The sequence below is a fragment of the Pezoporus flaviventris genome, unplaced genomic scaffold (assembly GCF_033815535.1).
Source record: "Pezoporus flaviventris isolate CSIRO_AGI_PZ_B2104156 unplaced genomic scaffold, CSIRO_AGI_Pfla_v1 ptg000023l, whole genome shotgun sequence".
Lineage (NCBI taxonomy): Eukaryota > Metazoa > Chordata > Aves > Psittaciformes > Psittacidae > Pezoporus > Pezoporus flaviventris.
The window spans coordinates 17,402,293-17,423,346 of record NW_026892571.1 but is presented as its reverse complement, the minus strand read 5'-3'; the positions used below and the strand labels follow the sequence as shown (position 1 = coordinate 17,423,346).

Genomic DNA, 21,054 nt, shown 5'->3' with positions numbered 1-21,054 from the left:
AATGATGGAGGGTGGGAAAAGCATCTCCAAGAAAAGCTGCACTGCTGCGAGCCTGGAAAACCAGGCATCCCTCCGTGAGTTCTCAGCCCTGCCTCCTGCCCTCCCTGCCTCTGCACACAGGTTTAGCACTGGCCCCACCACCCCACTGACTGCTTGGCTCCGGTGCTGCCAGGGGCTTTGGCAGCGCATGGTGGCCCAGCTGCAGCATCTCCCTGGAGAGCCCATGGACCCTTGCTTGAGCACTGGTGGCAGTCACCAGGTTTTTAGGCTTACACAGGGATGGCTTTTCTGGCACCTTTGCACAGGGATGTGTTTTCCACCCATGCTAGGGTGTGCTGGGGCTTGGCATCTTCACTGCAGAAAGATGCTCAGTTTATATCTGGGGAGGTTCATGGGGTGTTGGATGCGGGGAAGCACTCGGGTTGTTGTGCTGTAAACCCCAAATTCATCACTAGTGCTGGAGTGAACCCTGTTCTGTGTCCTGATGTGGTGTGTTACAGTTGACCTCTTGGGTGTCTCTCCACTGTGGGGTGTTGTGGTGAAGCTGGTGATGTCGAAGGGCCGCGTGGCTGTTCCTGGCTCCTGAACCAACCTTCCACGTCTGTTTTTTCCAGGCTTATCAACCTCCTTCCCCATCGACGGGACCTTCTTCAACAGCTGGTTGGCGCAGTCGGTCCAGATCACTGCCGAGAACATGGCCATGAGCGAGTGGTCCCTCAACAACGCCCACCACGAGGACAGCACCCCCGGCCTCTCCGAGGAGCTCCTGCAGGACGAGGAGACCTTGCTGAGCTTCATGATGGACCATTCCCTGCGGTCCCCGTTCAAGCAGAGCGAGGCCGCAAAGAAAGTGAAAAGCAAAACGAGAACGAACACTAAGAAAAAGCTGCCCCGGAGCAGCCCCCCCGCTGTGGGCGGGAGCCACCCGGAGAGCTCGGAGCTATGGACTAACAGCACCGGTGACTTGTCGGATGATGCCACCAAGCCCTTCGCTCCGGATTCTAGACCGAGCAAGGTGGAGAAAGGGGCTGCGAAGCTTCCCACCGACCGCAAAGGGACGGGCGAGGTGAAAAAGGCGGCCAAGAAGGGCTCTATCCCGAAAGCCTGTGAGCCTCATCCCGGGGCACGGGGCTGTGTGAGCAAGGAGGAGGAGGAGGAGGAGGAGCCGCCGCGCTGCGCTCCGCCGGAGCCCAGCCCCGCGCCCAAAGTGCCTGACTCCGTAGGTAGCCCCAAAACCGTCGTGCGGTTTAAATTACCAAAGGAGAGCCGAGGGCCGAGGCGGTCGCAGCCCCCCAAGCCCGACGGCGCCGGCGGAGCTTCCTTGCGTCGCTTCGACGCCGAGACGGACGGCTACTTCTCCGACGCCGAGATGAGCGACTCGGATGGGGAGCCCCGCAGGGCGCAGCGGGGCCAGCTGGATGCGGCCGGCGAGGACATCGTCAGGATGAGCATCCTGGCATCCTAACTCCTCCCCGGCACGCCTCGCGCGAGGCCTCACGCCCAGTTCCAACTGCCATGTCTGATTCCTGCCTGGGATCATAGCAGGGGGGGTTTTTACTATGTGTATATAGTTGGAAATTCAGCACTGTTGTCTTTCTCTTCTCTGTACGCCTGAGATACAGCTTCAGCTTCACCGACATCGATGACCGTGACAGTGGTGGTCCCTCCCCGGCTCCCTGCCAGACCCCGCTTCCCAGGAATGCAAGCCGGCATCCAGCAGGACCGATGCTGAGGGTGCCAAGGGCGGAGGGTGCTGGTACCCGTGCTCTCTGCAGGGATGGCAGTGTAATTAATGGGCATTATTTAATGAGGGGCAGATTCCTGCCCGGGATGGTTGCCCCCGGAGCAGGGAGCGAGCAGAGGGTATGGTGGTGGCTAGCTGCGGGAGGGGATGTACCCACCTGGGTACGTGTATATGAGGAAGTAAATAAGTGATGCTAAAATAAATACTGACTAAAGCACAAAAGCTTGTTGGAGGGAAGCGCTTGGGGTGGAAGAGGGCAACGTTAGTTTCTGGTTTTAGGGAAAAACCCCTCGGTCGTGATTTTTCCCTTTTTCCATCTGGTCGGGATCCGTCCATCAGCCAGGATGTGAAATTTCTCCTTACCCCTGCCCCATGGATCGACCCCCTTGAGGTCACTGTTAAAACAGACGTGATTGACTGGGGTGAATGGGTACGCTGAGAGCGATGGGAAATGGAATGTGGGGCAGGATGGAGGAGAAAAGCATCCTCTGTCAACACCGTGGGGAGCTGGGGTTAACCTGGGAGGTTGAGCGAAGTTTTCCTGCCCGTGCTTCTCTCCAATGGCTGCCGTGGTCCCACTGACGTTTGAAACCCCCTTTGCACAATGAAACACTCGGCCCCGAGGCCGGGCAGGCCATCACCGAGGGGAAATGGAAACGCTTGCCTTCACCAGTTTGTTTTCCTACTAAACGCCACAGTGGAAACGGTGAATTGATTCCTCCCCATCCCTTTCTTTGTTATTTAATTCCCTTAAATCCTGGGTACAAGCTGTTGACTCGTTGTGGGAGGGTGATTCACAGAAGCTGACATTATAAATAGTACAATAATTTAATGCATAAAACGTCCCCAATAAGCCTTAAATGTTGTTTAAAAGCCCATGGTTACCTACAAGTCAGGCGAATTTCCATGTTTGCACTTAATTGCACCATTACTTCGGTTTTGGCTTCAAAGGTCACAGTTAAAGTCGTGCTACGTGTTTTATTGGAGTGACCCCAGTGTGAGCTCAGGGAACAAAGACAAAAGAAAAAACACACACAAAAAAAAAACACAAAAAAAAAGGAATTCACTGAAACTTTTGTTGTTGTTGTTTTTTAAAAATAAGGTTTAAAAAAGAAAAAAAAAATAAAATAACAAGAATCCAGATAACCCAAAACCTGGGACACTTCCGCAACCGGTTCAACCCGTCACGAAACAAGCAACCCTGCAGTGGTCAGACCAATCCGTCAACCAGTTTTGTGGATGCCAAAGAATCTTTTTTGACAGTCAGACAGCACAGCCACAACCCGGAAACTTGTCACGATAGGAAATAATCACCAATTGGAAGTTCGATTTAGCAACAAAGGACTAAAGACACACTCATAACACACTGCTGCGGCGTTAGGTTCCAAGCTTGCTCCGAGGGATGCTGCTGCTCCAAGACCGCATCCTGCCGTTTTGGTTTCCAGTGCTTTTTGCTCATTTCACTGTGAGCTTTCTGTTTTGAAACTCTTGAGACTCCTTCACTTGACGTTTTAGGGTAGATCATCTGTTACCAGCCTTCCAAAGTCCTGATTAGTGATTAAATTGCAGCAGAGATAAGCGATGACAGCCTAGCTCATCCCAGGCATGGCAAAGCGGCTTGGGCTTCGGGTCGGATGCTTGCACCCAGCCCTGGCTAAGCCCAACACTAACCCGGCTGAGACTGACCATGCCTGGGGAGGAATCTTCCTCAGATGGGAAAAATGTGACACATGTTATTAGTGGGGGGGGAAGAAAAGGGAAAAAAACCATCAGAAAATCAACAAAACGAGAACCACCTTTGTTATAAATTAGCATAATCCATTGAGGTTGGGAATGAAAATCTCATTAATTAAGGCTCAGTATGTTCGGATAATGTTAAATACAGTAAATAGGACTTAGTTTATCTTATCAGGCTTGCTAGCTTTAGCTACAGTATCCTAGTATAAGAGTCATAACAATAATCAATATGCTGCCTTTTAATGAATCTTGCTTCCGTGTGCTTCACTCAATTATGGTTAAATCAGAGAAAGCAATCCACAAGTTTCACTGTACACAGCTCCATTCATCAGCTTCTGCACTACTTGTCTTCTCAGTACAGGAAAGCAAAGAGGGGGAGACTTTAAAGAACAACCAACCCATCGCCACCAGCACCAGGCAATAAAACAGCTGGAAACACTCCCAAAATATCAGGCATTGTATTTTGCCATTGGGAGATGGTGTTTAGGTAGGGAAAGGTTAAGGGGGCTGGTGGGGCATGTCCAACCTGGGGAGAAGAACGGGGTAGAGGGGATAGAGAGGAGAAAAGGGGCTCTTGTGAGCCATGGGCTGGGGGGAGGACTGGACCACTCTGGTGCATCCCCTGCCCAGAGCATCCTCGCCACCGCCTTGGAACAGGGTAACCTGGCGTTTCCAAGAGAAAATGCACAAGGAAAATATTTTTGATGTACTGTAAATGTATTTTGAAATGAATAGAAAGAAAAAAAATAATTACTATAAAAGGGTTTATTTTAGTAGAGAAATATTGTCTTTTAAGATGTATAAACTACAGGAATTGACATTTGCACTGTAAGAGCACCCGTTTCCTTGGAGAAGCAGCAGCCGCTGAGATGAGGATGCAAAGAGCATCATGCCCTCATCATGGAGCACAGCCCCAACGTCAACCCCAGCCCCGATGGTGGTGGGAGTTCCCTGAGGACAGCTCCCATTCTGCACGCCCATTTCCCTCCATTCCCATTTTTCAATTACTTTTAACTATTCTTTCTTGGTTTTGCACCTATTTCCCCGGGGCTGGGTGCCTGCTGTCCATGGAGCTCATCCCGAGGCGGGTGCAGGACGGAGCTGGGAGGCGAGAGCGGGATGCGGGACGATGCTGCTGCAGGGCAGGGCACGAGGTTTGGTTGTTCTTTAAGGAGCTCACCCCGCAGTTTGCACCATTCCACATACAAACAGACCGACTTCACATCAGTTACAGGAAACGATATGAATGTCGCAGGAGGAGAAACCCTTCTGTTTTCTTTGTTTCAAAGAACGTGATGTGCCATTTGTTAATACAAAAGAGAAATATTGAAAATATATTGAAAAGAGCAATTTTAAATTATTTTTGGCTTATGTTGCAATATTTATTTTCTTGTATTAGAAATTCCTTTGTAGAGAAAAAATGTATTTTTCATTAATGCAAAAACCTATTTCTCCTTTTTGTACATTTTCCATGTTAGTTAATCCTTAAAGCAATATAATGTTCTCAAACTCGTTCTGTGTGAGACTGTATTATGCATGCTATTTGTGTTGCCTTGGAATAGCTCTGTCTGCCATTATTTTCATCCTGTTTAGATACAGTGTATGCTTTAATACACATTGGGACCATGGCCCATTGCTTATGAAAGAATCCCTTTGCATTCCTCAATGTGTTGGCAAATGCAGTCAATAAAGCAGTGTTTTCTGTGTACCTCCGTGTCGGTGTAGTGAGCAGATTTACCTGGGGACCAGCGGGCTGACCGGAGCATCCCAGGGGATGCAGCTCTGTGCGTGGGAATGCATCTCAATCTGAGATGGGTCTTCCTAGGGGCATGGGGAAGAAGAGAAGGAAATACATCTTTGAACTACCACAGCCTTGCATTTGGCTCTTAAATGAAAAGGAAAAGGATCGGTTTATTGCAAACTAAGGATTTGATTACTGGGTTGTGTTATTGCTCGCAGTGATGATGACCACCCCAGTGATGAACTCCTGGCTGGTCCAGAGCATCCCTGCTTCTGGCGCCTATATTTGAGGTATTAGAGGTGGCTGGGATGGTCTGTCTGGCCGTGTCATGGGAATGGATATGGGAAACAGAACCCAAATGCGTGGAAGTAAAGGAAGAGAAAAGAATATTTGGGGCAGCTAATAGGAGGATGTTGCCTCTGGACCTCCTTTCCCAGAGAGCCCATTTCACAAGAGTCACAATAACAGATGACAATGAAACCATCGTCAGGTGAGAGCCATCAGCCATGAGGATCACTGCTGTTTGTCCAGGACCAGGGCTCCACATTGTCCTTCTCTTAAAGCCCAACCTGGGAAATACTTTCCCAATAAAGTTAGAAATATATATATATATATATATATATGTGTATGTATATAGAAGCACTTACAGCACACAGGGCTTCCCTGTGTTGCTTGCTTGGGGTTTGCCTGTAGTACCCTCATCACAGATAGTGCTGAGTGCCTTGATCTGGAGTGAGCAGGTGAAGAATCATTTCAGTTTAATGGCAAAATAAATGCTAGGCTCTCCCCTGCCTGTTCTGCATAAGGATTGCAAGTGCCACCATAAATACTAATGGGGCCAATCTGCCCCAGTGGCAGTAAATCATCGGCGACGGATGTGAAAGTGAATTCATTTCCCTTCAACTTACCCTCACAGAACTGCAGCAAGGCCTGGGTTTATTGTGTTTGATTAAGTGCTGGTGGTGTAACATAATTTCCCCTACCCATTAAAAACGCCGGTGCTTGCACTTTGCCATAAACGCCTTTAATGTGATGGGAGTATTTAATATTTACTCTTCCGAAGTTAATACATTTAGGGGAGACATTTTGTGTGCTAAAAATAGCTCCTGGGTCTTGGATTTCCATGTAGGGCTGTGAAATGATGTGTCTGCTGTGATTGCAACAGATGAGCAGGGAAAAGAACTCTAAAAGAAATAAACAGGCCGATGACTAACCCACAAAACAAGGGAGAAGTCCCGCTCCGGCCAGCGCCGACCCTGGCTGAACCAGATGGCTTTCACAATTGCTGCCTCTGCCTTTCATGCCTTGCTTCACTTGACAGACCCATTCCCTGTTCATTTAAGGCACAAGTTAAAAGCGGACTCGTGTGTGCGATGGGGAGGGTTTAAACATCACCTTCCGTGGATGATCAGCGTGGGGAAGTGGGAGTGATGGAGATGGGGCTGGGTTTGCTTGTGGGCAGCTCTTTCTGCTCCTCTGCAGGCCCCATACACTGAAGTTCACCCACAGAAACAAGCGGTTTTGGGGGCACAGGGTGAGACCACGGCTTTGCCCGTATCCATCCTTCGGATGGAAAGGCACTTTTGACAAGGGCCTGTAGGGACAGGAAAAGGGGGAATGGCTTTAAACTGACAAAGGGGAAGGTTTTCAGGCTTTCTGAGGCATGAGGATGCTGAGGCACAGTCAGGCACAGGGCAGCAGCGCCGCTGTTCATCCGCATGGCAAGAGCCAAACGTGAGCCCAGCCGTGAGGACTTTGGTCATTCCTCTGATCCAAAGCCTGCGAGCATCTCCCAGTCCTCTGCGCACTAGAGAACAGCTCTAAAACTGGTTTATACAAATACAGCAGGAGGAAGAAGGACTATAAACAGCCAAGCTCCAGGAGTGCAGGCTGGGCACCGGCACAGCCAGAGCAGAGCGTGCCTCCCCACACCAACAGCAACCACAGCCACCTCTCACCAGCCAGCCATGTGCAGCGTTTTCCACCCCAAGCATTAAAGAGTAGTCATTGATGATAAAGTAACTGCCCCACCGGACACCAGGGGAGGTGATGCTGCTGCCTCCAGCTCACAGCGGTCCTTTATGGCTGGAAAACACAACCTGAGCTTTGGGACTCAGCAAATACTGTCCTCCCGGGCCAACCAGGAGGAGCAGCTCTGGTGGGAAACACCCCGTAAAGGTACTTCCATCCAGCTCCCTTCCATCCATAAAGGTGAAGCTGGATGGGATACGGCAGGGATGCAGCTGGTTGGGGAGCTGCCAGCCACCAGCACTTGTTACAGAGGTAACTAAATGTGATTGTCACTGAAGACACCCTTAAGCGGGGAAAAGACTTAACTGCTGACATAGGTTATTCTCAGCACTGGGGAGGGGTTAACGGTAAACCAAAGATCCCTTTGGAGCATGAACTGCTCCCATGGTGCCGAGCAGGAGCCAAGCAGGAGGTGGCTGCCCCGGCCATCACCTTCTCCGAGGAAGAAGAGGGAGATGCTTCAGGAGAGTGATGGGGGAAAGCCCTTGAGCAGTGCAGGCAGCAGAACCACGCTGGGTGAGGAGCAGCAGAGCTGCTCAGGTGCTCGACATGGCACCAACAGCCCAGTGCAGCATCCAGCATCCCCTGGAATGCCCAGCTATGGTGTGAACCTGCCCCCCGCCATGGTCCCTCAATGGGCATTGCTGATGTCTCGTGAATGACTTTCCTATCAAGTCTTTTGTTCAGCCTGTCCCTTACAAGCCTCCTCTGCTGAACAGCTTGCCAAATGCTGCTGGGAGCAAAGCAAGGAGCAGGGAGCAGCTCAAAACCTCAGAGGGATGAGGTCTACATGAGCTTTGCAGCACTTTAGAAGAGATTTAAATTGACTTAAACAGGGGAAGTTTAGATTGGATATAAGGAGGAAATTCTTTCCTGTGAGGGTGCTGAGGCACTGGAATGGGTTGCCCAGGGAGGTTGTGAATGCTCCATCCCTGGCAGTGTCCAAGACCAGGCTGGATGAAGCCTTGGGTGAGATGGTTTAGTGTGAGGTGTCCCTGCCCATGGCAGGGGGGTTGGAACTGGATGATCTTAAGGTCCTTTCCAACCCGAACTATTCTATGATTCTATGACTTAACCCTCTCAGGCCAGCAAAACTTCCCAGGTTGAGCAGGGATGGGAGCCCCTCCGTTCCTGCACCCTGCGGTGTTCTTGTTCTTGCAGATTCCATCATCTTACACCTCGTATTTAGATGTTGAGTGATTATTGAACCACAGCATCGTAACCGCTCTGTACGACTCCACAGCTGTGACATTTCAGGGTTATTGCCTTTGCAGCATCTGTAATAACAGAAGGATGAAGAATGTCAACATGTGGATGGGACAAGGCAAATACGCACCGAGTTGTTCGACACGGGGAGCAAAGGTAACGCGGGTGTTTCCCGTGTGATGAGTGTAGCAGTTGCAAAGGGGAAAAGGAGGTTGGCTCTGAGTGGTTTTGTTGCTCTGGCTCTCCCTGCTCACCTCCCCTTTGGGTCCAGGCATCGTCTCAGCAGGGAAGCTGGAAAAGAGCCCGTTAAATGCAGGGCACAATACACCAAACACCAGGAAACCCGGCAAAGCCTGTGCTGAAAGGTCCCTTTTGCCTCTCTGCTTGCGAGGTTGCGTTTGGGTTTGATGGTGAATAGCAAGAGAGCGATGGTGAGCTGCTGAGCTTTCATGGTGGTTTTCTATGAGCTTCTTCAAAGGTAAACGTTGGTTAAAGTGCCTTCAGAGCAAAATTAAATGGACTTTTGAAGGCTGTAATCTTCACTGAGAGGACTGCTTTGGACGTGCAGCAGCAGGGAAGCTCGGTGTTAGGATGGGTGCGTTTGCAGCTCCTGGCAGAAACACCTTCTCATAGAATGCCCCAATAGGCAGCAGAACTAAAAGGGAGTCTGGAGAAGGAGCTGGAAAACGTTTGTTTCGTCATTCCAGGGGGAAACGGCCTGGACAAATCAATAGATTCTGTTTCTCCTCTTTCTTTCCTCTGTGATTTTTGTTCAGCACCGCCAAAGCTCTGCTTCCCCTCCTGGGTGCAGAAGGATGAGACCAGCAGGAGAACATCTCACCTTCAGGGTAGCTCATCCCCAACCAACAACCCCATCTGCACCGTAAGCCAAGCCCAGCTCCCCCCGAACCATGCACAAGCAAAGATGGAGGGGCACAGCCTGGTGCCTGGACTATCAGTTGGAGTGGGGACTCTTTGTTTCATTCCAAAGTCCTGGAGCCTGCTCATCCGCAGGGATTACCTTGGGCCTGGCTGCTTTGATGGACTGCATAGAGTAAGAGCAGGTTTATTTCCCAAATGAAATAGTAATCGCAGTGTAACTCTGCTTTCCAATGGGAGGACACAGGATGCCATTGACCAGCTTATGGGACTGCTGGCTGGCTTTTCTTATATACTTTATAACCTTTGGCATAGCCAAGGGGTGCCATCTCCTTACAATTCAATGGACAATGCTGCCTAAGCAGACAGAATCATTTTACACTAACTAACAAACACGTGGCCAAGCAACCCAAGGGCAGCACTTCCCTGCTAGCCAGAAGGAAATGCACTTGGACCCTAACAGAAATCCCACTCTGGCTGATTTCCCAGCCTGAAGGTGTTTGCTGGCTGCTGAGGAAGGGCTGGGATGCCGGGCGCTGCCAGCACTGAGCTCATCCTGCGTTTACAAACCCACTTTGCATTTGAGGTATCTGTGTGTGTCCATGGAAGGGATTTGTGGAAGATGGGGGGATCATGGAGCAGGGGAAGATTTGCTGCCTGGGGATGTGAAGGGCTGTATGGCTGGGGTAAAGAAGCGAGGTATTAGCTCCTTATTGAATGACAAGAAAGAACCAGGAGTCAGTTCCCAGCAAGGACTGAAACACTTCCCAGACTCAGCTGTTGACTGAACCCAGCTCAGGTGAGCTTCCAGTGGCAGGAGCAGAGACAAAACAACTCCGTTCTCTGCTTCACTTTGTGCCCCTTTGTCTTTCCTGGGGAGGGCATGGGGCCAGGAATGTGTCCCTGCTGCGGGACCAGGGCTGTGCCCCGCTATGGGACATGGCTCCGTGTGCAGCGCCTGTCCCCAAGGATGCTCCTGCGTGCTGGTCCAAGCTGAAGCGCTGCTGCAGGGGGTAGCTTCAGTTGTGTTTGCTCTGAAGTTTTGACTCATCCCAACCTGAAACTCAGAGCGAAACCGACGGGGGACAGGGAGACCTGAGACCAAAACCAGGGGGAGGCTGGTACCCACGGGAGGAAGGCAGCGGGGAGGCTGAAGAGGACCGACATGGGCTCACTGGGACCTCAACAGTCCTGTGTGCTCCCAGCCTGGCCTCCCATGGGTGCTGCAGCCCCTTTTGGAACCATGGAATGGGCTGTATTAAAGGGACCTTAAAGCTCATCCAGCTCCAACCCCTGCCACAGCAGGGACCCCTTCCACTAGAGCAGCTTGCTCCAAGCCCCTGTGTCCAACCTGGCCTTGAACACTGCCAGGGATGGGGCATGCTCCTGGATCCAATCCAAGCAAGAGGACTGACAAACTAAGCTCGCCTGTGGAGGAATTTGTTTCTCATCCTGTGCCACCATCAAATGTAAATCTAAGGACTGAAATGCTGCCTCAGCTGACCCAGCCCAACCTCTGCTCTTCTAATGGCCAAGCCACATTCCCCAACCTGGCTTTGCCGTGCTCAGCTGAGCCCTGTCAGAGCTCAGTGCAGCTCAGCAGCACGGGGAGATGCTTGCCTCCCACTCCTCTATGTGCAATTATGACCCCAAATTATCAAGGCAGGGAACCCAGCATCTCCTTCCTGAGACACGGGTCCTGCAGTTCTGCCTGTCCCACTCAGGGCTCAGCTCCCCGTGGCCATCATCTCCCCTCGGCGCGGTTCTGCCGCCTTCACCTGGGGCAGGAGACACCGGGAGCATCACCTTCCCCACGCAGCACGAGTCAGCTCTGCAGCGCAGAGCCGGTGTCAGCCCCACACACAGGATCCCAGCGCTCTGCCCGCGGGCTGCTGCGGAGAACCAGCCCAAAGGAGCGGGTTTGGCTTCCCGGCAGCACCGGCCCCCTCCTTCCTTCCTTCCTCCCTCCCCGCTCCACCGCTTTCAGCAGCCACGGGCCCTGCTCGAGAGGATGCTGCTTCTCCCAAGGCACCGCTGTTGGTTTGGGGCTTGTGGTCAATGTGGGCCCGCTGGCTCCAGAGAGAGAAACTGGGGCTGCCCCCCTCCCTCCTCAGGGTACGCGCGGCTCTCCAAGCAGTTTGGGTTGGGTCTGATGAGGTGGAGAGGGGCTTTGCCCCAAGAGAGCTTCCCTTTGTTGCTGCGCACAGGCTCTGTGCTGGCAGCACAGCCCTGCTTGAGCCCCTTCCCACCCCAGCAGTGGGGACAGGGATGGGAATAGGGACAGGGATCCCCAAGGCACATCGGGCTGTTCAGCATCACTGCAGCCTGAGGACCGTCAGCTTCCCTGTGCTCCCTGCATGCAGTGCTCTTTGCTGAATGATGAAAGCAGCATAAAGTTGTTATCACAATAAATCTATGGCTTCTCATGTCTAATTCAATGGCAAAGTGGCACTTCAGCCCCGCAGGCTGAGCCATCGCTGCTGCTCCAAATGACACAGGATGAATGGGAGCAGAAGAGACCCAGAGAGATGCAGGGATGTGCACAAAGGAGCTGCTTTCATGGTAGCAACACATGGGAATTGCTCTTTTCTGCAGGAAAAGTCCCAGCAGGTCACTGGCGAAGCTCCTGATGGAGTGTGCTTCCAGCCTGGGCACTGCCGCCTCCGTGGCAGACATCCCAGTACTGGGAAAAGCATTTATGGGACACGCAGTGCATGGGCTGGTTTGAAGCTTCCATGGGGATCACACTGAGTGCCTGCAGAGCGGCTTCATGCCCATGGGGCAGCCTAGAAGAAACCACCCCACCACCCGTTGTGCTGCCCGTGGAGGGGCAGGTCCCTGCTCCAGCGCTGTTATCAAGCACCACATTCACCATCAGTACAACAACCAAAGCAGCAAACCACAAGGGAAGGGTGGGGAGACGCTGAAGTCTGTGTTTGTTAGGTACAAACACTGCTGGGCTGCGCAGCGGTTACTTCCCCGCATGGTTTATGCAGAGCAATCGTGCAAATCAATGTAAAGCAGCACTTGCTGTAGAGACTGAGCAGAACCCTCCCGATGGCAGGAAGAGCATCACCCCCTTCCAGCGCCCGGCCCCTCAGGGGCTGCCACATCCCCTGTCCCGCAGCTCAATAGCACTGTGGGGTCCTTGCTGGGTGAAAGCCATGGACAGCTCCAGCCAGGAATGGGTGGGTTTGAACAGAGGCTCAGCTTCTTCTGGAAGGCATTGCAGGCGCTCGGTGCGTTGGAGCAGCAGGCACAGATGGAGCCTGGGAATGAGGCCCTGATAGCCCAAGCCTGAGCAGAAGGGGTTTCTAGGAAGTGTGATGCTGTGAATTTCCCTCCGTAACTGCGATACCTCCCTTTGGTTTGCCTGATGCAGATGTGAACCACAACAAGAAATGCCTTTAAAGCCCAAACAGCCTCGCACCTGCTCTAACGTTCCCTAACGCTATTGCTGAGAGAAGAACGATGAAACAACACCAATGGCATCAACCACCACCAAAAAGCCAAACTGCGGTGAAGGTTTCTGGTTAAAGAGCATCTCCTCATGCAGTTCCCACCTGTGGGTGCAGAAGCTTTTGGGTATTACAGCAGAGCACCAGCACCAGCATTAACCTGAAATTAAAAGGGGGTTTTAGCCTTGTAAGAGAATCCTGCAGGCACAGCTATACTGAGTAGCTTATGTGAATAGAATTTAATGCTGAAAACCCCAGTTCCTGGATTGGAATGACATGGGAAGACAGAGAGACACTCACTTATGTCCTTTACAGTCACAATGTGTGGCACCAACCATTGCCAACGCTCAGGCTTAGGACGCTCACAGCACGGCATGATCCCTGCATGTGCTTATCCTGGACAGGGACCATCCTCTGAACTCTGCTTCCAAGGAAATCTGATTTTGGAGGGTTACCAAGAAGCTGGGGTGTTCATTGGTGGTTTGAATAGGGGCTTTTTGCTGGTGCTCCTGGGTGCTTGGGACCAGTGAGAGTGACGGAGGCGGAGGGTTTCCCACCTTAGGCCAGGCAGGACCGCAGTGAGCCTGGCTCCGAGGACCACAGCAACACCCCTGCATCCTGCACATTTTATACTACATATTATGAAGAACCACTGCTCTCACAGCTCTCTGATATGAGAATGGTTCCTTGGGAATCTCCCGGAGTGCAGAAGGGAAGAAGCCACCCAAATCCAGGCAGAACACCACAGAATCCCAGCCTTCCATGCAGCATCCACCCTCCATGCAGGAACCCGCTCCCAGACCTCCTTCTCTCCCTATTCACATCCCACATGCTCATGGTTTCTAACCAAAGGCCACTGTGAACTGCGCTGAGATCACCAGCTTATTTTACGTTAGACACTAAACAGACATAAATGATCACTTCAACTTAATTACATAATAATTAAGCCCTCATATTCCTGTCATCTGCTCCTGTCAACGGCAGCCGGAGCGGAGCTGCTGCTCCTCTCAAAGAGCCGTCACTCATTGCTGCGAGCTTCTGAGAGGTGTCAAAATAGGGGTGATCCTGCCTGCAAAGCCAGGCACGGGGTGCAAACAAGGATCGTGCTTCACTTCGGAGCCCTGCTGGGGAGCGGGGGCTGTGGGGATGGAGAATTCCCACACGCTGGCAGCGTGGGGTAATGCACCGGGCTCCCAGCACAGGGTACCCCATGGCCCAGCAGTGGCACCAGCATTGCACCCGCATCGAGTGAAATGAGCTCTTCGCCTTGTGTGGGATGTGGAAAACAAATGTATTGAAACATGTTAAATGTAGGGCTGGCAAGAAAGCTGGAGAGGGGCTTGGGACAAGGGCCTGTAGGGACAGGACAGGGGGAATGGCTTTAACCTGCCAGAGGGGAGACTGAGATGAGCTCTTAGGCAGAAGCTCTTCCCTGTGAGGGTGCTGAGGCGCTGGCACAGGGTGCCCAGAGAAGATGTGGCTGCACCATCTGTTACATGAACAGTGCCAGTGGGGACCTGCACCTTAATATCACTGTGAGTACAAGTGCCTTGATGCTGACCTGCATCCTTTATCTTCTCCATCCTCAAGAGCGGGTTTGGGATGTGGGTGCTGGAGGAGGGCTGGCTCATGGCACTGCAGAGCCCAGGGCAGCCATGGCGTGATGCTGGCGAAGACGGATGTATCAGGATCCTGAGCACACCATGCAGTGGGGTGATTACCACCATGGAGCAGATCACACTCCGTGTGCTGCTGGAGCAGGAGCAGCCAACCCTGCATGGCACCATCCTCATGTCCCCACCATGCCAAGCCTGCCTGGGGATGCTACAGAGACCAACCCAGGCAGGAAACAGGCATCACCCCCAGGGGAAAGCAAAGAGAGATCCTCACATCCCCGAAGTGCAAAAGCAAATCTGAGCAAACCCACTTAAATCTGCATCACAAACACGACCCCTGCACCCCCGTGCTTGTACAAGGCAAAGCTGTCACCGCATCGCTTTTCCTGGGTAACTCATCGAACACAATTGCTGCTCCTTGCCTGTGCTGGCTTGAAATAGGGGCTCATCTGCCCTTTCTTACCCCTGCGTTTGCCTTTGTGCTATTTGTCTTCATAGAGCAATTCAGCCAAGAGCTGCAAGGGATGATTTGCGCCTTGGAACATAATTCACCCCTCAGACCAGGCTCCGCGCTCCCAAGTTCCGGAGTTCACTGCACACCGCTCTGAGCTCCTGAGCAACAGCAGCCTGGAGAGGTTAAAGAGTTTACAGCCTGCTGCCACCTATGGATGGAAAGCAGAGAGAGCAGGAGAGCTCCCGAGGGCATCCCAGCCTGGAACGAGGGCTTGGACCGAAGGAGAAGAAGCGCTGACAGTGGGGAAGATGCCATCGAGACTTGGGATTCTCCTTCCTCGGACCAACTGAGCAAAGTGCAGGGCACGGAGGGATGAGGGAGGGCGTTGGGAAATCCACTGCTCATCCTGTGGATACACATAGTCCGAGGAAGGAAATAAACCCTTCCTCTGGCTTGCTGGATTAACCGGATTATGGTGTCTTTATTGACAGAGGGTAGCTTGCCCTCCCCTTTACCTAACTGGTCTGATGTAATGAAGTCCTTAAGAATAGGAAGTATCTGCATTCAGATTGCTAAAGTGATAATTCCTGCAATAAAACCTTACCGCACACATATATGTGTGTGTATATATATATATGTGCTATAACATCTCATATACATATGAGATGTTAGAGCAGCTCCCAGCACCTAAAGGGGCTCACAAGAAACCGTGGCAGGGTTGGAGCTGGAGGAGCTTTAAGGTCCCTTCCAACCCAAACCACTCTGGGATGCTAAAAGGGACTGCAGCACCCATGGGAGGCCAGGCTGGGGGCAGAGAGCACTGGCTGTCGAGGTCCCAGGCATGCAGCTCATCTCTCAATGGAACCAACCTTCTACATTAAGCAAAGGGGAGAGCACAGGGAGCACGGTGCAGAGGAATCACTGCAATTCCGTGTTAAGAGGCACTGTCATACATACACCAGTCTTAGGGCTCATACACACGGCATTCATCTGTTGCTCTGCTTGTCTGCATGCACACCCCGAGAGTGGAAAGCAAAGTGCAAGCAGGCCCAGTCGAATCCACTGGTCTCGGGGATGCACCACAACCACTTGCTCTGCAGAAAGAAGGTTGAACACTGTCAGCACAGGGTTAAAAGACATCCCATTATTTTATTCCTCTTCTTAATTTCAGCTTCTTGAAAAACCTGTTTTGCTTTTATCCTGACTCATTTCGCATGAAGAAACCATTGTTCTGAACTGTGACTCATCAGTTTGCATCACCCCTTTCCAAACCCCTCCAGGGCACACGGGCTTGGAAGCAGGGAATGGCAGCCAGCCGCTATTTACCGCTAAATAGGCACTTCATTGCTGCATTGACTCATTGCTGTTTAAGCCTCTTTTTGTTCCAGCTTCCCAACCGTGAACCCAGAGCCATCGTTCTGTTTGCTTTTGTAATCACCTTTTACGAAGGGCAGAGGCAGGAACCACTTCTTACTGACAGCCCGGCTCGTGGTTAAATACAAGTACATCAACTTGTAAGGAAGAGGCAAGGACCTAAGCGCTAGTGCTGAAATACCAAGCCTCCAAAACCCAGCAGAAACACAGCGGCTCATTACGGAGACATTGCTCATCTGGTAGAACTCATGGGGGAAAGCGGCCACCATCCCAATTATGCACTTCATTGAAGCCCTTACACAGATCCGTTTGAATCCAAGCCAAAGGGAGCTCTTCCGGAGCTCGACTCCCCTCTGCCACCCAAGGGTACAGCACCCCTGCGCAGCAAATGCAGCATCAGCAACAATGTGAGGGATGAGTGTGTTTTGAATGAGGAAAAAATAGCCTTCAAATTCACAGGTGAAAGGCTTGATCCTGCTTTTCTTACGCACCCAGACCTCAGCAATGCTCCCTGTGTACACCTCCTACTAAATGACTATCAATAAAGCAAAACAAACTAAGGAGTTTGGATGCCTTATGTCCTCTGAATCCCGCAGTTGTCAAGCCTAAATGATGCTCAGCACCTTATCCTAAACACATGATGCTGCACTTCCTTGTGGAACATAAATCACAGCTCCGATATCCTGGAGTGCCAACTGGAGTCAGAGGGAGCTGCAAGCTCAGGCAGGGCGCTCCAGCAAACTCCTGCCATGGTTCCTTTGGATTGAGCTTCATCCCGAGGGCAGGATTGCACAAGGCATAGAGCAGCCTTAACAGTAACAGGAGAAGGCAAAGAAAGAACAAGAACATCACTTGAAAACCATGTCCAGCCACGCAGTATGGGGCATGGCTCTATTTTCATGGGGGAATGAGCTGAATTTGGGGTTTGGGGGTTTTCTTTGGCTCTTGAGCAGCAGCAACATGACAGCTTGCATGGGGATGCTGCTCCTTCCACTTCACCTCATCTTTTAGTCTTAGGACAAACTTCCCAAGGAGCAGGGCTGGGAGCAGATTATTCCCTAGGGAGATACAGAAAGAGGCTAAAGGGAGCAGACACAGGGATGCAATGTGTCTATAAGCTACATTACAGAGGAGAAAGACAAAGGTTTGGGGACATTGTGTGTGAATGGGAGGTCTGCTCAGGCACTTGCTGCAATGAGGCAGGGGTTGGATTGCCACTGCTCTGAAACAGTAAAACCAGGAATCGCATAAATCCAGGATCTCATTGGTGGTTTTCCCCTCCATGCTTTCCTTCTCCCTCCTTTCATGACTTCTTCCCCCAGTCCCCAGCACAGGCTCTGGTTTTCCACTCACCTGCCTGCACAGGCTGCTGCTTGTCCCAGCTCCTGCCCGGTGCAACCCAGAGCACAGCCCTGCCACTCATCCCCTCTGGCAATGGGCTCCGGATCCCAAGGAGGCTCCCTGAGCCTGCCTACAGCAGCGAGCTACACCCAGCATGGGTGCTGGATGAGGAGATGCTGCGCTAGGGTGACCTGAGGGAGGAATCCAGCATCTGGGGCAGGAACATCACTGACCTTTGGACCTGGGATGCAGGCTCGGCACGGGAGCTGATGCAGAGGTGCCTGGGATTGTCCCAGTGATGCAGAAGGGACACATAGAATCATAGAATAGTTCGGGTTTGAAAGGACCTGAAGATCATCCAGTTCCAACGCCCCTGCCATGGGCAGGGACACCTCACACTAAACCATCTCGCCCAAGGCTTCATCCAGCCTGGTCTTGAACACTGCCAGGGATGGAGCGGGCTTGGAGCAGGACCAGCTATTCATTCCCCATGGCAGCCTTGTACCATGCTGGTCCCCATCAGTACCACCTACGAAGTACAAAAGCAAAGTATACACAACCCCGTAACCCATTTCTCCCCCATCTTCTTGTCCTTATTTCACAATCTTATTATTATTATAACAGTATCTTATTATTTCACCCCTTAATTATTATTTTGCAGAAGGAATCCAGGTCTCAGCCACATCTGTTTAAAGGATTTCACATCTGGACTGTACGAAAGAAAATACTACCTCTTTTTTGGATTCCTTTCTGTGAAGGGCTCTTACGTGCACAAGGTAAGGTTGCATTACACAAACTCACCCCCAGCACATTCCCCTCTTACCTGGTAACGCACCGGGTGGATTCTTTGCTTTATTACTTGACCTGCTTCCCTTTCAATAAGCATCTCCCAGCAGCGCCATGTCCTGCAGTGGGTTCAGATCCACTGCATGCTCCCAAGGAGGTGCAAGTCCAATGACAGCCGAGCAGGTCAGGCCAGGACTTGAGCAGCCCCATCTCCACAGCGGGTGTTTCATAATTCCATGTTTATGGAGACATAAATAGACCCCATCCCAGTCACATGCATGGGGATCTGTTACACGCTCTCCGCTGCAGTCAGGCTCGCGGCTGTGAACTCCAATGAACCTCGCTGGTTTTCCTCATTGCTCCCCAAATAACAACGGCAAGCAACACGTGTAAGCGTTATCCTGACTCTCTCTTGCATCCTGACAACGGCTCTGGGACCACGAGCAGAACTCCTTCTCCGACTGAAGGCCCCATGGCAAATTCCTTCCCATGGATTGTAAGCATCAAACTGCTGAGGAAAAGCTCTCCCCAAGAAAGCCAGAAGGGGAAAAAGTCCTGTTGGTTTTTAACCTCAGGAGGCAATTCCAACAGCAGATGAGGGAATGAAAGGGTATTACAGAGTGGTAACAGCAGGTAGAAGGATGGGAGGGAGACCAAAACAAGGCTATAGATCCAGAAGGAGACAGATTTTGGGGTGCAAATCTCAAATCAACACAAGCTCCTTCTGGAGCTCTTCAGAACCAGCTGAAGAGTCACAAACAGAGCCAGTGGATGGGACACGCTCCCTAAGACACTGGAGTGAACATCTCATTTGGCAGGAACACCCAAACCGCTTCACACCAATGCTCCGAGTGCCTCTGGTCCCAGGAACAAAGCAGAGGCTCCAAAGAAAGGCAAGCTGTATTATTAGCTTTGCCTCCTGCTCTGCATAAACCCAGCTCCGCAGGCAGCACCCAGCTGCTCTCCCTGCTGTAGCTGCACATCTGCATTTCCCCAGTGTCTCCTGTAATTACTTATTCACCAGTAAAGCAAAAGCTTTCCATTTGCCCGACTGCAAACTCCTCCTGAGGTTCTCTAAGCCTTTAAAACCTGCTGCAAGCACAGGCTCGCACTCAATGTCCTCTGCAATTTCATGTTAATGCCTCTTAGTAACAGTATCTTGAACAGATTTATTTTAAACCTTGTGTCTATATATATATATGCATACATATATATTTACATATTGTATATTACATGCATACACTTACAGAGCAAGGAATAGAAGAAGTTAAGTGGCACATGCAGGAGTCTTTCACAGCTCCAATTGCTTTGAACCTAAACCAAAATCCTGCTGAGAAAGCAGCGAGGTAACAGCATTTGGGCACTGGGGCTGGAACCAACAGTTCAGGCTCAAGATGCAGCTCCAAATGCCAACAGGTATAAAAGAGCTTCAGATATGGGTTGAAGTTTTGCAGTTCATGCTTATCTCTGGTCAGAAGAATCAAGCAAGTGACCTCAGCTTTGTCCTTGGGAAGGGCCCACCCAGGACCAGCTCAGCTGTAGGATGCAGGATGGATTTCCACATCAGCTGACAAACGATGGCATGACCAGAGCATGCACAGGCTGATCGAAATACAGCTCCTATCACTAGTTTCTCTCACTCCCCTTTGCTTTCCCAACCACCAGTGTTTCCCAATACCAGCCCTGGGGTCAGCCCACAAACAAGCTGTGGCAGAGCAGCACTGGGAGCCCTGTTTGTCATTGCTCTCCCTCTTACCTTGCTGGCAAGAGAACATCTTTCAACCCAGTTAATGTTTCCCTTCCTCCATTGCATAGCCAGGAACTTGGTCCTAGAGATGCTCACACAACCCACAGGGCAGCCCCCAGCCATGGTCCCCAGTGCTGACGCCTATTTCCTGCTGCCACAAAGCTTTTAGGTTCCAACAAACCTCTAACAACGATTTTAACTTAAACCAAATTCCAACCTCCCTTGTAAGAGCCACATTCTCATGGGGGAGCAGCTTCCTTCCCTCAAACCCCATGGACAAAACCTGAGCTACTGCAGATCCTCTCGACAGGGTACCCCCTTAACTCAGCTTCTCCCTCTGTACAAACTACTGCAAGCATCATCCCATCCCTGCCCAGGCAGCAGCTTGTCACTATACACCCCATGGCCATAAAGTCGCTGTATCTGCTCATGGGTTAAGGTACTCAAGTACCATCAAATTGCTAAGACCACATCTCCAATAGCTCATCTCCACCACAACCTATTGCAAGGGGCTTGCTCCAGCTAATGCTGCTCCTGGAGTTGATCAAACCGCTCTGATAGTGAAGTAGCATCTCTGAGGGGGGAAATATCTAGCCAAACAATATAAATTCTTATTCACCTTTGGCAAAATGATCCATTTAGCCCCAATACTGAAAACATGCCTTTAAATCCTCCTTTTACAAGAATAGCATTTATTTACATGGCAATTTTAGGAAAGAGAATCAGAAATTACAAGTAGATCCAAGCTTTGCACCCACTCCACACATTGCAAGTTTTTGTGTTGCTCTTTTAACTTGTTATCTACTAAATATTGTCATAGTTGGGTGCAACACAGCTGACAGTGAATGGCATACACTTAGAGCAGCTTTTTTGCTAAGAACGCAGAGGAGGTGACCCAAAATACCACTGATTTACACATGGTTTGTGTAGTACCTTCAGT

The 21,054-nt window shown here is 51.2% G+C and overlaps 1 protein-coding gene and 1 long non-coding RNA gene across 4 annotated transcripts in view; one reads left to right on the top strand and one right to left on the bottom strand.

Annotated features, from left to right (window-relative positions):
• Positions 1 to 5,189, top strand: part of JADE2 (jade family PHD finger 2) — a 76,486-nt gene extending 71,297 nt beyond the window's left edge. For all 3 annotated transcript variants that reach the window (XM_061457061.1, XM_061457062.1, XM_061457060.1), the window contains one exon: positions 615 to 5,189. In XM_061457061.1, the coding sequence (XP_061313045.1) occupies positions 615 to 1,465 (851 nt within the window). In that variant the 3' untranslated portion in view covers positions 1,466 to 5,189. The remainder of the gene's footprint in view (positions 1 to 614) is intronic.
• Positions 4,831 to 17,896, bottom strand: LOC133271173 (uncharacterized). The gene is made up of 2 exons (XR_009744022.1): positions 17,815 to 17,896; positions 4,831 to 5,302 (listed from the first exon to the last, which is right to left on the bottom strand). It is a non-coding gene; the product is annotated as an uncharacterized LOC133271173 (long non-coding RNA).
• Positions 17,897 to 21,054: the final 3,158 nt, after the last annotated feature.